The 17970-nt window shown below is 37.2% G+C and overlaps 1 protein-coding gene across 1 annotated transcript in view; it reads right to left on the reverse strand.

The window, feature by feature from the left end:
- Window positions 1-331: 331 nt before the first annotated feature.
- The window catches only part of LOC118187478 (uncharacterized), a 77039-nt gene continuing 59400 nt past the window's right edge, over window positions 332-17970 (reverse strand). The window contains exon 2 of the mRNA XM_085826282.1: window positions 332-1810. Within this exon, the coding sequence (XP_085682408.1) occupies window positions 512-1810 (1299 nt within the window). The 3' untranslated portion in view covers window positions 332-511. The remainder of the gene's footprint in view (window positions 1811-17970) is intronic.

Genomic DNA, 17970 nt, shown 5'->3' on the forward strand with positions numbered 1-17970 from the left:
CGTGAAGAGAAATTGGCCAGCGAAAAAAAAAGTAGAGGGTTGCTGTAGCAGAGTTAGTCGCCAAATTTTCACCCAGTTACCATAATCCAAAGATTAACCAAATTTCTTATTCAGAACAGTATAATCAGTGTCTAACTTTTCAATTTTCAAATATGCTGTTTTAAACTTTCATTACTCATTGATAAAAGAAAATGTTGCTTTAAATCAGGAGCAGTGTAATATTACTTGCGACTTATCTTGCAATCATCAGGTTTTTCTCTTGTGGAAACAAACAAATGATTCATTTAGAATTGAATATGAAATGACAAGTTGAACACACCAAAGACATTTCTTTATAGCATGGACAGGTCTTTATTGCACACATAAACAAAGGTTCTCATTAACCTAAATTTTCCGCAAAAAACATTAACCTTCTTATGTTTGACATGAGAGTTCGAATTTTTCTATATACCAAGTGGTTACACATGTACCTTATGGAATTTCCCTCTGGTGTGAATAAGTAGATGCTTTTTTAAATTAGATTTTTCAGTAAAGGACTTTCACACACATGAGGTTTCTGTCCTGTGTGAAGTAGCATACGCTCATTTAAATGACATTTTTGAGCAAATGACATGTTACATACTTCACACACATGAGGTTTCTCTCCTGTATGAATACGTATATGTCTGTTTAAATCAGATTTTTGAGTAAATGACTTTGCACATACCTCACACACATGAGGTTTCTTTCCTGCGTGAATAAGTATATGTCTGTTTAAATCACATTTTTGAGCAAATGACTTACTACATACCTCACACACATGAGGTCTCTTTCCTGTATGAACTAGGATATGACTGTTTAAATTACTTTTTCGAGCAAATGACATGTTACATACTTCACACACATGAGGTCTCTCTTCTGTGTGAAGTAGCATATGCCTCTTTAAATTACTTATTTGAGCATATGACATGTTACATACCTCACACACATGAGGCCTCTCTTCTGTGTGAAGTAGCATATGCCTGTTTAAATGACTTTTTCGAGAAAATGACTTGTTACATACCTCACACACATGAGGTTTCTCTCCTGTGTGAAGTAGCATATGCCTGTTTAAATGATCTTTTACAGCAAATGACTTGCTACATACCTCACACACATGAGGTCTCTCTCCTGTGTGAAGTAGCATATGCCTGTTTAAATGACCTTTTAGAGCAAATGACTTGTTACATACCTCACACACATGAGGTCTCTCTCCTGTGTGAAGTAGCATATGCTTCTTTAAATCACCTTTTCCAGCAAATGACTTATTACATATCACACACACATAAGGTTTCTTTCCTGTATGAATAATTATATGTCTGTTTAAATCACAATTTTGAGCAAATGACTTGTTACATACCTCACACACATGAGGTTTCTCTCCTGTGTGATTAAGTATATGCTTCTTTAAATCAGATTTTTGAGTAAATGACTTTGCACATGCCTCACACACATGAGGTTTCTCTCCTGTGTGATTAAGTATATGCTTTTTTAAATCAGATTTTTGAGTAAATGACTTTGCACATGCCTCACACACATAAGGTTTCCTTCCTGTATGAATAAGTATATGTCTGTTTAAACGACATTTTTGAGAAAATGACATGTTACATACCTCACACACATGAGGTCTCTCTCCTGTGTGAAGTAGCATATGTTTATTTAAATGACCTTTCAAAGCAAATGACTTATTACATATCACACACACATAAGGTTTCTTTCCTGCATGTATAAAAATATTCATGTTTAAGGTGCTCTTTCGTCCAAATGAATTCTTACATGCCTTACACACAAGTTATTTTCTCCTGTATGTATATGCAGATGTCTGTATAAAAAACCATACTGTCTAAATGACTTCTTGCATACCTGACACATGAGGTTTGTTTCCTATGGCAATAACTATACAATTGTTTAAATAATTCTTTAGTCTAAATGACTTATTGCACGCGGCATACAAAAGATAAATACACAGAACATTTGTCAAGCATATGAACAATGAAACTGGAGTTGTCAGCAAATCATTTATTGTATACCTCACATTATGATAACATCACATCCTGCAATAAGAAGCAAATGCAGATTTATTTCATGCTTCTGTCTAAATGAGGTTTACATACCTCGAATACACGAGGTTTTTCTGTTCGGTAATTCGCGTTCTTTTAAGAAGTTTCTTTCACCGCATGACATTTTCCAATACACTTTGTACTCAGATATATTGGAAAACCGGAGAGAGTCACTTTGGAAATATAATCTAGAAATGAACACTTATTCATGGCATTTTACGAGATGTTACAATTTCAGGATGAAACTTGGTTTACTCACACAGGGAAGCATGTTCCTAAAACATGCGTCTAGAGAGAGAAGGCAACTTTTGGTATCATGATCTGTTCGTTCCGTTTTACGCGCATCTCAGTTTGCGCATCTTGTGACGTTAACAGATATGTCAGAAATGTGTCTGTTTACATTTTGCATTATTTGACTTCGTGCGTTTTATGCTTCGATAATATGAGAATTTTGCTTTCGCATATTTATAATGAGTGAAGAATCTTTCAATATAAGGCCCTTCTCACGGCCAAATACTTAGGAATATTGTGAGGATTCTGAATATTAGAATATATAACACCAATTTAAATGAGCTGGATGATGATACCAATGATCATTCAAGACAATGGATCTGAAATTCACAGTTCCGCTTTGATTACTATTCGTAACATCGTTCAAAAAAAAACTATAATTTCAAAGTCTTTCAACTGTTCTATTTGCAAAAAGTTTTTTTCAAATGCCAGCAATTTATAGCATCATTTGAAAAACATACATTCCAATAAAAAGCATATTTCTACTGCTGAAATATCTAACTCCAATTCAGATCGATTCTATGAAGTCGTCAATAGTAATTCGATTTCATATACTTTTGCTTCAAAATCCAGTATAACTTCAAAAAAAACTTTTAACTGCCCTGATTCCAAAAAATGTTTGTCAAATAACAGCAATCTAAAATGTCACCATGAAATTGCATGCATATTTCACAACAAACAACATTACTCAAAGCAAGTAAAAGTAAAGTGTTCCAATTTAAATGCAGTTTATATAGTCGTCAGTTCAAGAATAATAAAAATTTACTATTTTCACAAGCAGCTACTGCATTCATTGCCCTTGAGTGTTCATCATAAAAAAATTATATAAATGCCCATTATGTAATGAATATTTCCCAAACGTAAACTTTTTATTATATTTGCAAATGAAACATGAAATAACCATTGATAAAGAACAGAAAGAGAGAGAATTCTCTGTGTTTAATGATTTTATGACGTGGAAGGAGAATTTTGAAATGAAAACGTAATCTATATATTTTTTTTTAATTTACAAAGGAACAATACCAATTACATGTAAAAGACATTTATTTTGTATGCCATCATTCAGGACATTATATATCTAAAGTGCAAGGTATGCGAGATTTAAAAATTACAAGGGAGTAACAAAATTAATGCTTATTGCTGAGCCTCTATAAAAGTAAGCCAGTTTAAATAATGGAAAATGTAATTCTTATATAGAAAAACCCATTGTATGCCACAGAATGGGTATAGGGAATCTGTCTCTCACATTGCTGGAAAAGTCCCTTTTGATGGAATTTTAGATAAAATTCAAGATTCTGTATATGATACTGGGCTTGAGAGATTACATCTTTTGAGAAGGAATGATATATGGAATATTGAAAATTTGGTACTCTTCTGTTATCAGAACCAGATTCAGAAATGTATGAATGTATGGCTGATGGATGTGTTCATGTATGCATATACGTGTATATATATGAATGTATGTGTGTGTGTACACACATAGATATATGCACATACATACTTACATACATTTCTGAACCTGGGCCGAGTAACAGGAGAGTACCGAAAATTTTTATAATCTACAGTCAAATGCTGTAAGGCATAAAAAATATTGTATAAATGTAGAAGCCTGGAGTTAACGAAATGACTAGTGAGGACACAACTGTATTTTATTTTACAAGCCTCAAAATAGAATTTTAGAAAGTTATCCTGTATTTTAAAATGATGAGTCAGTGAGTGAGTTTTTTGGCGCAAAAACCAATGATGATTATGATGCGCCAAACAAATGGTGGGATGACCTAATTTAGAAATGAAATACTTATTAATAAAATTATTAAAAAGGTACATGTACCAAATCTAGAGGATGGAGTCATATAGATAACGTGTTAAAAGCTCATTAAAATACAAAACAAAATCTGCTGAACAGATTACATTAAATAATAAAAGCCAGTCTCTTTTAAATAATAAAATAAATTACAATTGACCTCTCTTCCGATTAAACGGTCGAGAGGTAAGTCACAGCTATTAAAATATTTCTGACGAAGACTGTTAAAACAGGGACACTCAATTAAAATATGACGGACAGATAGACAAACTTTACAATTTGAACAAACAGGCTCATTTTCAGCTTTTAAAAGGTAGTTATGTGTCACTCTAGTGTGACCAATTCTGAGGCGAGTCAAAAGATCTTCCTCCTTACGATTTTTGGTTGATTCCCAATGCTCAATTCTAGGTTTTACATGTCTTGCTTGTTTTGAAGCTGAACATCCCAAATTTGCTGCCATTTTTTCCGGACCTTTCCCTTGATGACACAGTAGATATCTCTAAAAGGGATAATGCGACTAGACAGTTCAACAGCAGATTTGACTGCAATATCTGCAAGTTCATTTCCCTTTATTCCAGCATGTCCAGGAACCCAGCAGTACAGGACTTCATATCCTCGAATCGTTAAATTTATATGAATTTTCAGAACATCCACTACCACAGGATTCTGAGTGCCGGGAAAAGTTTCCAAAGATTTAAGAGCACTATACGAGTCTGTATAAACTATGAACTTTTTGTGGAAGAGCTTCGAGATGTACAAAAGAGCATAATAAATTGCAGTTAGTTCAGATGTTAGGACTGAGAAAGCATGGTGCAACCATCTGCCCTCTATGTAATCTTCAAATACAAATGCCATCCCGACATGATCTTTTGACTTTGATCCATCTGTATATATCGGATAATAACTGCTATATTTGTGCCTGTGTTCAGCGAAGAGTTGTCTGTAAAGGATCTCGTTAGTGCTTGCCTTCAAGTGATGTTTTAAAACATAAAGAAGCTGAAGCCGTGAATTTTACCAAGGTGGAATTTCAAAATTCTGTACTGCTTGGGGGCGCATATCAGCGAGGGAATGTTCCTCAATGACAGGGCGAACTCTTAAAGGAAAGGTAGGAACGCAGGATGGACGCATTTCAAATAAAGTGTTAGACACATTATCGAGAAAGTACAGCTTATTGGGATGTTCAGGTTGGGATAGAATATTAAAATATAGCGAGAGGGACAATTGCTCACGCCTGAGATAAAGTGATGGTTCGTTATAGTCAACGTACAGGCTCTGGACGGGAGAGGTTATGAAAGCTCCTGAACAAATCCGCAGAGCTTGATGGTGGACAGGATCCAGTTTTAACAAAACAGATGAGCGAGCGGATCCATAAACAACTGAGCCATAGTCCAGTTTAGAGCGGACAAGCGCTCTGTAAATGCGAAGCATGGAGCAACGCTCTGCACCCCAGGAGGTGTTCTATAACACTTTTAAAATATTTAGTGTTTTGAGACACCTCTTTCTCAGGGTTAAAACATGAGAAAGGAAGGTCAATTTTCGGTCGAACGACACTCCTAAAAATTTTACTTCGGGCATAACTGGAATAATTGTACTATTCAGATATAACTGAGGCTCAGGATGGAGACCTCGCTTCCTACAAAAGTGAACACACACGGTTTTCTGTTCGGAAAAAGTAAATCCCTGTTTGTTCGACCATTCAGAGCTATCTGCAATTGCCTCTCTACTTATCTCATGTCTGTCCCTCGACGGCTAATCCGTAGATCATCAACATATGGAGATCGCAAGATGGTGGAAAGAAGTTCTTTTAGTACTGAGTTTATTTTTAAACTAAACAGGGTTACACTAAGCACACAGCCTTGAGGCACACCCTGTTCCTGTTGAAAAACATCCGAATAAACAGAGCCAATTCTTACTTTAAAAGTTCTAGTGTTCAAGAAATTCTGAATGAAAATTGGTAGGTTGCCGCGCAAGCCACTCTCATGAAGATCGCGAAGTATACCGTATCTCCATGCCTTATCATAAGCTTTCTCAATGTCGAAGAATACTGAGACAAGGTGGCTTCTTCTTACAAATGCTTTCCGAATGGATGTCTCTAAAAGGAGCATGTTATCTACTGTTGTTCTCCCCTTTCGAAAACCACTTTGATAAGGCGAAATAATATTATTCTTTTCCAAGACGTAGACTAGGCGGCTGTTTACCATCTTTTCAAACAATTTGCATACACAACTGGTAAGGGCAATTGGCCGATAGTTGGAGGGATTTTTTGGGTCTTTCCCTGGCTTAGCAACAGGAATTACAATAGCTCTCCTCCATGCACTGGGGAAAATATGCTCGTTCCACACTCTATTATAAAGAATGAGAAGGGCATTCAGTGACTTATAGGACAGATGTTTTAGTATTTCGTAATTTATGCCATCAAAACCCGGAGAAGACCTATGTGTCTGCAATAAAGTTCTCTTTAATTCCAGCATAGTAAATACTCTATTGTAAGACTCAGATTTGGTAGAGTTGAATGCGATGGGATTTATTTCAGAGTGCTGCTTGATAGAGAGAAATGCAGGTGAATAGTTTCTGCTGGAAGAAACGGCAGCAAATGTCTCACCTATAGTATTTGCAATTTCTTCTATGGAGCTAATCACTCGGCCATCTTTTTCCAAAAAGGCAAGTGAGTGGTCTTTATATATATCGCATGCTTTTCGAACTCTTTCCCAAACCCGCTTACTAGACGTAGAAGGTGTTATTAATGACACATATGAAATCCAGGAATCCCTCTGGCTCTGCCTTCTTACTTTTCGTGCATTTGCTTTGGCTCTTTTAAAGGCTATGAGGTTTCGCAGAGAAGGATATCTACGAAAAATACCCCATGCTTTTTTCTGTTTTTTCAGTGCTTCATGACAGTCGCGATTCCACCACGGTTTCGAATATTTTAGTATTTTTCCTGATGTTCTAGGAATCGAAAGCGTAGCTGCCTGAATAATAGTATTAGTAACAGCTTCAACATCTTCATCGATATGCACATCTTCTACCATTTTCTCTGTCAGCTCTGCAACGGAAGAGAAGAGTTCCCAGTCTGCCCTGTCCAGGATAAACCGAGGGACTCTCGACACGGGGTTTGCTCCTCTTCGTGCAAGAGACATAAAAATGGGATAATGATCGCTGTTGTACAGGTCATTTCCGACACTAAAAGTGCAAAATGGCAAAAGAGATGGTGAACAGATGGCAAGGTCGAGAGCGTGGAATGTCCTTGAAGACTTATGGAAGTACGTATCCTGCCCATTATTTAGGAGACATAGGCTATGATTTTCAATCAATCGCTCAATTTGTCTTCCTCGGCAATTTGTATCTTTACTACCCCAAAGTGGACTATGGCCGTTAAAATCTCCTATTATGATAAAAGGCTCAGGCAGCTGCTCTATTAGATTATTTAAATCTTGCTGATAAATGTGCTCATTTGGAGGCAAATACATAGAAACAAATGAAACTACAATATCAAAATTTATTTGAGTAGCGACAACTTGGATGTCGTCAAAGAAAGTACATTTGACGGATAATCCAGTGAGGAGAGGAGACCTACCTCCACTGGCAGGCTCACCTGCAAGGTTATCCTTCCTGACGATAGAAAACCTCCGAAGTTTTGCATGCTGTTCTGGTTTCAGATTTGTTTCCTGTATTGCTAAGCACACAGGATGATACACATTTATTATAGATTTGATGTCAAGCAAATTTCGGTGGAAACCGCGACAGTTCCATGACATGAGGGTGGCCATTATGAAAGGTTTTTGTTTTTTCTGTGCTGTTCTTTTGTTTTTCGTGGAAGTAGATGCCTGGGAACTTCCAGACCCTCTTCTACGTCCGTAAAATCTGAATCCGCACATTCAGAAATCATCTCATCAAAAGAGCTATTGCTGTGACTTCTATTTTTATTGGATATTTTATGTGTAGTAGTTTTGGGCTTACTTTGAATAACTGTTTCTTTCTTTTGTACTATATGGGTTGCATTTTCTTTTTTCTTGTTGGATGTAGACGGTTGGGATTTATTTGGTAGGGTCTGTGTGCCTATTGGTGTTTGGGTGGCGACTGTACGAGGTGATTTTACAGCACTGGCGTATGATGTATTTGGTCGAAGCTGTGTGCTCTCGACTAATCTTCTGGCTTCGGCGTAAGAGATGTCCCTAGTAACTTTTGTAGTCTGGATTTCTTTTTCCGATTTCCATTTTGGGCACAAGCGAGAAAATGCTGGGTGGTCTCCCTTACAATTTACACACAAAGGCGCAGCGGTACAAATATCAGAATCGTTGCCAATCTGTGAGCATCGGCCGCATGTGAGGCTGCCACGACAAGACGTCTCAGAATGGCCGAAACGCTGGCATTGGAAACATCGCATAGGGTTTGGAATATAAGGTCTTACAGGAATATTTAGATATCCGGCCTTAATATTTTAGGCAGATCAGGCGTGTTGAAGGTAAGGATCACGTGTTTCGTGTCTATCAACTTACCTTCTTTACGCATCTTGATCCGCCTTACACCGCAAACATTTTGTTCGGATAGCTCAGAAGCGATCTCTTCTTCAGAAACATACAGAAGGTCGAATTCTGAGATTACACCACGACAATAGTTCAGTGATTTATGTGGTGTTACAGTGACGTTCGCTTGCCCAAGTTTAGTTAACTGAAGTAAAGAAGCAGACTGGGTGGCTGAGGTTGTATCAATAAGCAAGTCTCCGGAGCGGAGACGCTTTATATTTCTCGGCTCACCAATACAAGACTGGATATATTTGTTTATAACGAAAGGAGACATCTTATGCATTTCGCCAGAAGGACTCGAGATGACTAGGAAACGGGGACTATTGTTATGATTTTTTTTCATTTGTATCTGTACGTAATTTTTTTGCAGTAGACTTTTCAGAACTAGGTTGAGTGACTGGTTTAGCAGTAGACGTTTCAAAACTAGGTTGAGTGACTGGTTTAGCAGTAGATGTTTCAGAACTAGGTTGAGTGACAGGAGTGACTTGAGTGACTGGAGTTACCTCGAAATCTTTAATTAAGTAGATATGAGAAGCCATAGTGAAAGAATAAAGATTCGGGTCCGACGGCCCCGCCCACCACGGAGCCCAACAAGGGTACACAGATTCCTGTGTTAGCGCTAGCCGGACCTATACGCAAACTGAAGCCCCACAGTCGGCTTTCCCGAAAGCAGGTACTCCCGAGAGCTTGACCCCAAGCCACTGACACAAGGACTAGTGACCAGCCGATTGACACCCGTGAGGGCGACTAAGGTGCCTCCCGTTTAGCTGAAGCAGAGATCAAAGCAGTGTGTTGGGGACAGTACCTCGCCCCTCAACTACCAGGACCCTCCTTTCCAGAGACACGGGTCTCCACGCACGGCAAACACGTGGGCAGTTTTCTTGGCACTCGAAAACTAGAAACAAGGTCTGTTCCAGCCTCTCGTGACGAGCCCCAAACTGCATAGAGAGAAACCACAAAGGAGAAGGGAAGGGAAAAAATTCCAGCCAAGAGGAGAGGAGACGGAAAAGAGGATAGATCACTGGGGCTCCAATATCGTGACACCCGTCTCATCAAGAAGATGATCCCCTGAAGGTCTAGGGTACCTCGGGATTGCCACACCCGTACTCACAAAAGTGAGCCCCCTGAGGGGATTTTAGAATGATGATTTCGTATTAATGAAAATGAATGTCTCCCAGAGGCACTTTCTACAGAAAATGGGATCAGACTGTATATGTATGAATGGTACACTTAGGTTGAACAGTTACGGAATTGAACTAGTCGCACTGCTTGTACTTGATGCTTTACTTCACGGCTTTCCTCTGCATTTATTATTACAAACAGAACTGATCTTTAAGTTTTGTCTGTTTTCTTTGCACATCTGAAAGATAAAGTATGTCAGTTAACACCCGAAGTATTTATGAATACAAGCTAGTTTTGGCTCACAAGCAGCCGAGTGGTAAAGTCGCTGAACACTGATAGTTTGGTTCGAGGTTCAAATTTCACAAACGGGCTGGCTGCATGAGCATTTCCCTGCTTTTCTCCATGTGTAATGTGTACGAGCCAGTTTCCCTTAGAATGTTCTCCACAAAAGCATCCCTCAGGCAGATAGCTATCAAGTGCTTTGCCATAGTAAAATAAACCAAACGAACAAATAGTTTTGCTTAAAAAGTGCTCCATGAAGGTATTTCTTCCCTCACATGATCTTTGCCATATTCCTGTTCCAACAATCAAATCAACACATTGTTATTTAACTACTTAATTTGAAAGTTTTATAGCAGATTATGAAATATACATTATATTAATGCAAAAATATATTTTTTACTCAATTCTGGAGGAGTAGGCAAGCGTTCATTTTCCCCTTTCCTGCAGATTCCTATAGTCTAGCATTTTCAAACCTGTCCCTAGGCCATTGGCTGCCCGTGTACTTTCCTGAGATCGGAGCGCCCAAATTTTTTAAAAAAATTCTTAATGATTAGTTAAATTTTTACTTCATATTCATTAAGTACTTTTTGACAAAATGTATAAAAAGTATTTACATATGACAAGTACAATGAATTTAAAATATTTAATCATCGAATCGCGAGTGTCCAGCTGTTGCGTACTTTTACATGCTGCACCCTTGTTGAGAAACGCCTATAGAGGGCGCTGTACCCCGCCTGGTTTTTCAGTGTAGAATTGCTTAATTAATGAGTAAGAATGCTTGTAAGAGAGTCGCCGGCCCTAATAATTAACGGCACAATTAGTACTACACTTTATTTCAGTAATCATGTAAATAAATTTATTTGTTGTTGTGTTCAAACCTGAACCGCTAAGATAGTTACAAGTTTTGGATTAGTAAAAACGCCACATGGTGCATCGTCAGCGAGAGAATTCAAAGACTATTAGGCCATTATATTTTGGATTACCCAATCACGCTCGGGAGGAAATAAAAGGTAGGCTCTCATTTTGTATTTATTTTTTATCCTTCGATGTATTTCTTTTGTACTGTGTTAAGAAAATGGCAGCGTTAGAACTAGCAAAAGCTGAAAGAACAGCAGTTTGAAAATTAACAATCCAGTTAATTAATCAAATTGATGCTAAATTAAAGTCAGGAGAGGAGCTTGATGAGCAAGATTTAAGAGACGATTACGAGCTCTTAATAGAAAGAAGTAACGAACTGAAAACTCTCTACAGTGAAATCGAAACTTCCATTGCAGTTGATCAAATGGAAAAAGACGTTACGGCAAGTCAGGAATATAAAGCGAAATGCTTGAAATACTATTACGTTAAGTAGAATATTACGTTACCTTGAAAGAAAAACTAAGATTAAGTCAGCTTCAAGTGATTCGCATAATCAAAGTACGAATGTCTCTTTAAGTGAAAATTTAAGAATTTAAGAAATCAATGTTCAGTTAAATTGCCAAAGTTAGTAAATGAAAAATTTTCTGGAGATCCGAAACATTGGCAAAATTTTTGGAATAGCTTCGAAAGTATGATTGATAAAAATGAAAGCATTTCTAAAGTTGAAAAATTGGCGTATCTTAAAAACTTTTTAACTGGTCAAGCTGCCAATGTTGTTTTAGGATTCGAATTACCTAACGATAATTATGACAACTGCGTAAAATTGCTGAAAGATACCTTCGGGAAAAGAGTGAGTGAGGTTTTTGGCGCAAAACCAAAGATTATTATGATGCGCCAAACACAAGGTGAGATGATCAAAATTTATGAAATTAAAATACAATAACTAAATACAGGTGGACAAATGTACCAAATCCAGAGGATGAAGTCATATAAAAACAAGGTAAAAGCACATGTTAAAATCCAAGACACAATCTTCAAAACAAATTACACTAGGTAGTAAAACCCAGTCTCTTTTAACTAATAAAATAAATTACAATTAACCTCTCTTCCAATTAAACGGTCGCGAGGTAAGTTATAGCTATTAAAATATTTCCGACGAAGACAATTAAAATATGGACACTCAATTAAAATATGACGGACAGATAAACAAACATTGCAATTTAAGCAAACAGGCTCATTCTCAGCTTTTAAAAGGTAGTTATGTGTCACTCTAGGGAGTCAAAAGAACTTCCTCCTTACGATTTCCAGCAAAATCCCAATGCTCAATTCTAGGCTCATATTTCTCAACTTGTTGTGATGCTGAACGTCCCAAATCTGCTGCCATTTTTTTCGGATCTTTCCCTTGATGACACAGCAGATGTCTCTAAGCGCGCGGTTCGAAATTCATGTTCAGCCATATTTTGATTATAAAGAAGGCTCTGTCGTTGGGGCTGCATTTGATTCTTTCAGTCTGGCAACCAGTGCATTTCCTTAGTTTAGAATCTTCATTCAAAAAGGGAGTACATATTATGCCTGTTAAGACGATAAATTTTGAAACATTACATTATGTAATTAAAAAGGTGATTAGAGGTCTTGAAAGTATGGAAAATATTGTTACTTGTGTTATTACACACAACAATGCAATAAGTAGAAAAGCCATGAGTTTGTTCTCAAATCCACCACGTAATTCATTTTATACAAACATCCAATGAATGGGAATAGGCCTCTTTTCTACATAATAGATGCAGTTCATTTCTTAAAAAATATAAAGAACAATTGGCTGAACCAGAAAAATCCTGGCACATGTATGGTTTTTTCCAAATATTGAAGATCTTTCGAAGAAGCACTGCTTCGTTTATGTCTTTGAGGAAGCTGGCATGAAATTGAAAATGGCCAACTGATAACATTTTCTAATAGTTTAACTCTTAAAAAGTCTTTCACCATCTAATTTATAGAAACAAAACATTAAACTGGTTCTTAAGATTTTCAATAAATTTACTATTGAAGGTCTGAGTTATTTGGGTCTTTTGCCTGAAATACCACACTATTCAGATACATCTGAGTTTATATCCTATAATATGCAAATGGTAGGATATTATGAATGTTGAGTGACTGAGTGAGTGAGAATTTATTGGCGCAAAACCAAGGGTGATTAAAATGCGCCAGACACAGGATGGGATGATTACAAATGATGAAATTAAAATACAATAAATAAAAACAAGTGGACAAATGTACTAAATCCAGAGGATGCAGTCATATAAAAACAAGGTAAAAGCACACATTAAAATCCAAGTCACAATCCTCAAAAGAAATTAAATTAGGTAGTAAAAGCCAGTCTCTTTTAAATAATAAAATAAATTACAATCAGCCTCTCTTCCGATTAAACGGTCGAGAGGTAAGTCACAGCTATTAAAATGTTTCTGACGAAGACTATTAAAACATGGACACTCAATTAAAATATGGTGTGTGGTGTGGTGTATTTAATTATGGCAAAGCACACTGCGGCTATCTGCCTAAAGGGAGGGATGCCTTCGTGGAGGACCTTCTAAGGGAAACTGGCTCGTATACACGTTACACATGAGGAAAACCACGAAAACACCCATGCAGCCAGCCCATTCGTGGGATTCGAACCTCGGACCGAACTATCAGTGTTCAGCGACTTTACCGCTCGGCCGCTGGTGGGCCTCAATTAAAATATGACGGACAGATAAACAAACATTACAATTTGAACAAACAGGCTCATTCTCAGCTTTTTAAAAGGTAGTTATGTGTCTGTCACTCTAGTGTAATGTAAGTAATAGTGTAATGTAAGTAATTTAATCAATGAGTGTAATACGTCATACTATGTGTACTTTTAACATTACGTAATCGGTAATGTAGTCATTAGCGCGTGCCCCATGTGTATTATTTTAAGTAACGCATATATGATTATAAAGCAAAGTATGTGTGCCTATCTTGTTATATATCATAATGTCATTTAAGAAGTAATAGCAATAATGTAAACTATAAGTAATCCAGTTATAAAGTAACTTAGCAAGTTCGCAATACCATTAGCTTAACGTAGTATACAGTCAGGTTATAACTCTAATAAGTGTAGATTAATGTCATGCATTATGTATGTGTAGTCATGTGAAGTGTAAGTATGTATGTACTAATTCATGCAAGTATTATGTATAAGTTTAATGTCATGTCATATCATGTATGTAATGTTATGTTTCATGTATGCATTATAGCCTACGAACACCCAGGTCAACCATTAACATAAGAATCTGTACAGAACCAATGTCAAACTGGAATAGCCCTTGTATGGCCATGTAAACTTTTTCATGAAGGCTCAGTAACTCCCGGTGCGCCCTTGTGGGACCCCAGGGAGTTCTTGTATCTATATAGGGGAGGGCGTGGGACATATGCCTGTTTACCTCCGTTAAACACCAGGCGTCCCCGTCCTCCGTCACCTGTCACCTGTCACTCTAGTGTGATCCATTCTGAGGCGAGTCAAAAGAACTTCCTCCTTACGATTTTTTGTAAATTCCAAATGCTCAATTCGAGCCTTTACATGTCTTAACTTTTTTTGAAGCTGAACATCCCAAAGTTGCTGCCATTTTTTTCGGATTGTGCCCTTTATGACACAGCAGCTGTCTCTAAAAGGGATAAGGCGACTGGACAGTTCAACAGATTTTGCCACGATGTCTGCAAGCTCGTTTCCCTTTATTTCCGTATGCCCGGGAACCCAGCAGTACAGGATTTCATATCCTCGAATCTTTAAGTTTATATGAATTTTGAGAACATCCGCTGCCACAGGATTTTGAGTGTTGGGAAAAGCTTCGAAAGATTTGAGAGCACTATACGAGATTTAAACACACTATAGGAGTCTGTATAAACTATAAACTTTTTGTGACTGAGCCTTGAGATGTACAAAAGACTAATATATTGCAGCAAGTTCAGATATTAAGACAGAGAAAGCATGATGCAAGCGTCTGACCGCCATGTGATCTTTAATTACAAATGCCATCCCGACATGATCTTTTGACTTGGATCCATCTGTGTATACTGGAAGGTAACTGCTATATTTGTGCCTGTGCTCAACAAAGAGTTGTCTCAATGATCTCGTTAGTGCTTGCCTTCACGTGATGCTTGAAAATATCAAGAAGCTGAATCCGTGAATTTTCCCAAGGTGGGATTTCAAAATTCTGTACTGCTTGGGGGCGCATATCAGAGAGGGAACGTTCCTCAATGACAGGGCGAACTCTTAAAGGAAAGGTAGGAACGCAGGATGGACGCATTTCAAATAAAGTGTTAGACACATTATCGAGAAAGTACAGCTTATTGGGATGTTCAGGTTGGGATAGAATATTAAAATATAGCGAGAGGGACAATTGCTCACGCCTGAGATAAAGTGATGGTTCGTTATAGTCAACGTACAGGCTCTGGACGGGAGAGGTTCTGAAAGCTCCTGAACAAATCCGCAGAGCTTGATGGTGAACAGGATCCAGTTTTAACAAAACAGATGAGCGAGCGGATCCATAAACAACTGAGACATAGTCCAGTCTAGAGCGAACAAGCGCTCTGTTAATGCGAAGAAAAGCATAGAGCAACGCTCTGCACCCCAGGAGGTGTTCGCCAACACTTTTAAAATATTTAGTGTTTCTCGACACTTCTTTCTCAGGTTTAAAACATGAAAAAGGAAAGTCAATTTTCGATCGAACGTCCCTCCGAAGTTAGTGAAGTGTTAGCTTATTATTATAAAACTTGTACAGTAACTTGTATTGTGTATAAAATTTTGCATTGAAAACTGAATATTATTATATTGAATTAAGAGATGTTATTCGTATTGCTTTATTGTATAAGGTTGTAATTGTACAATTTCGTAGGTTATTATGAGTCTTATCGAACGAAATTATTGAAGTAACCCTTCAATGCCGGGTGTATGTTAAGTCATTAGGACTATTTAACTGTAAGTTTACGTCATTTTTTCTCTTCTTGGCGCCTTGCATGGCGCAGATGTTCATTACAGCAACCCTGTAAACGCTTACTTAATTTTTTTTATTGCTGTTGTTGTTAGTAGTAAGTCATCGCTTGAAAGATGGCACGCTTTTGATTAAAGTTGTCAAATAAAATATTTAGTACAGTCCACTTCTAGTTAATTTGAAATTGTTTTATAACAACGCACGCATGGCATGAAGAAAGTCCAATAAAGGTGTTGGTTTATTTAATTATGGCAAAGCACACGAGGGCTATATGCCTAAGGGCATGGATGCCTTCGTGGAATACTTTCTAAGGGAAACTGGCTCGTATACACGTTACACATGGGGAAAACCACGAAAACGACCAGGCAGCCAGCCCGTTCGCGGGATTCGAACCTCGGACCGAACTACCAGTGTTTAGCGACTTTACCGCTCGGCCGCTGGTGGGCCCGAAAGTCCAATAAAGAAAAAAAAAAAGAAAACTTTAAACACTTGCAAAGTAACATTGATGCTGTCTTTAAAAGTAATTTTTAAAGTTCTCTCAAACTGCATCTTTGCTAAATATCTACGTGTCATCTTTGGTGAGCAGCTCAGATTTAAGAAGCATGTTTGTGATACATTTAAATTGCTAAATACCAAAATTTATTTTGGACTTTTATATATTATTCTTTGCTTATTTAACCAAGTTTTCAGTATTACTCAAGATTTTATATTATTTTTAATTTGTTTTATACTCAGTTACTTCTCAAGTTCCTGAAATTTCTATTTTGTATTTACAAGCGCCTTTGCTAAATATCTACGTGTCATCGTAGCTGTGCAGCTGAGATTTAAGAAGCATATTTATTATACATTTACATGCTAAATACCATAATTTATTCTGGACTTGTAAATATTATTCTTTGCTTATTTAGTTATTTAACCAAGTTTTCGGTATTACTCAAGATTTTATGTTATTTTAAATTTTCTTTATACTCAGTTATTTTTCAAGTTTCCAACGTTTCTATTTTGTATTTCAAGTGTGTGTTTCTTAAAATGTTTGTCATTATTTAAGATTTGTATCCTGCAATTACAATGCATATTGTAATCATAGTGTAGTAGTGTAGAAAGAACATATTACATGGTGTAGTGTAGAAAGAAAACAAATTCCATAATGTCTTCTTTCTGCACAATCTAACTCTAATATTTCTATTTATGCAATAATCGTATGGACTCTTTCTGGATAGTACTACATGTTCAACTGGCCAGCTCAAGTAATATTTGCTCTTCACATTATTCACAGTGAATAAGCACAAATCAATCCACTAATATACCACTAATATGGTGACAGGGTGTGAAAGAATAGTCCCAATGTAGCTCATGCATGTCGTAAAAGGCAACTAAAATGGGTACCCAGCGTCTGGGTTATAGCCGAGCAGCCTACCCCTGGGTATTATATCAGGGGACTGGTCCTCTAGGTTGGGTACTACCCCAACCCGTAAAAAATCTCACTGTTAAGAAATCCAAAGACAGAATTAGCCGGACTGCTTCTACTCGAAAACGACTTGGAAATGGCCTAGGGACTTTTCGTATTGGAACTTGGAATGTCCGAACACTGTATTACAGTAGGGAACTGCAGTTTCTTATAGAAGAATTTGAGAAATATAATAGGGATGTACATGCCATTCAGGAAATGCGATGGCTTGGGGAAGGTACCATTGAGAAAAGAAACCACACGGTTTATTATAGCTGTGATTCGAAAAACATGTTTTTGGTAGCGGTTTCTTATTGAACAAAAGTTTAAAACACTTAGTGTTTGATTTTGTTCCTAAATCACCCCGACTTTGCAAAATTCGGTTAAGGGGAACGTTTTTTAGTTATAGTATTATCAATGGACATGCACCTACAGAGGACAAGGAAGAGGAAGAGAAGGAAATTTTTTATGAGGAACTTTCTATGTTATACAGATCTTGTCCCAAGCATGACATTAAAACTGTCATGGCAGATATGAATGCTAAATTGGGTAAAGAGGA

Source organism: Stegodyphus dumicola, chromosome 11 (genome assembly GCF_044657685.1).
Source record: "Stegodyphus dumicola isolate Sdum_Otavi_A_Nest chromosome 11, ASM4465768v1".
Taxonomy (NCBI): Eukaryota; Metazoa; Arthropoda; class Arachnida; order Araneae; family Eresidae; genus Stegodyphus; species Stegodyphus dumicola.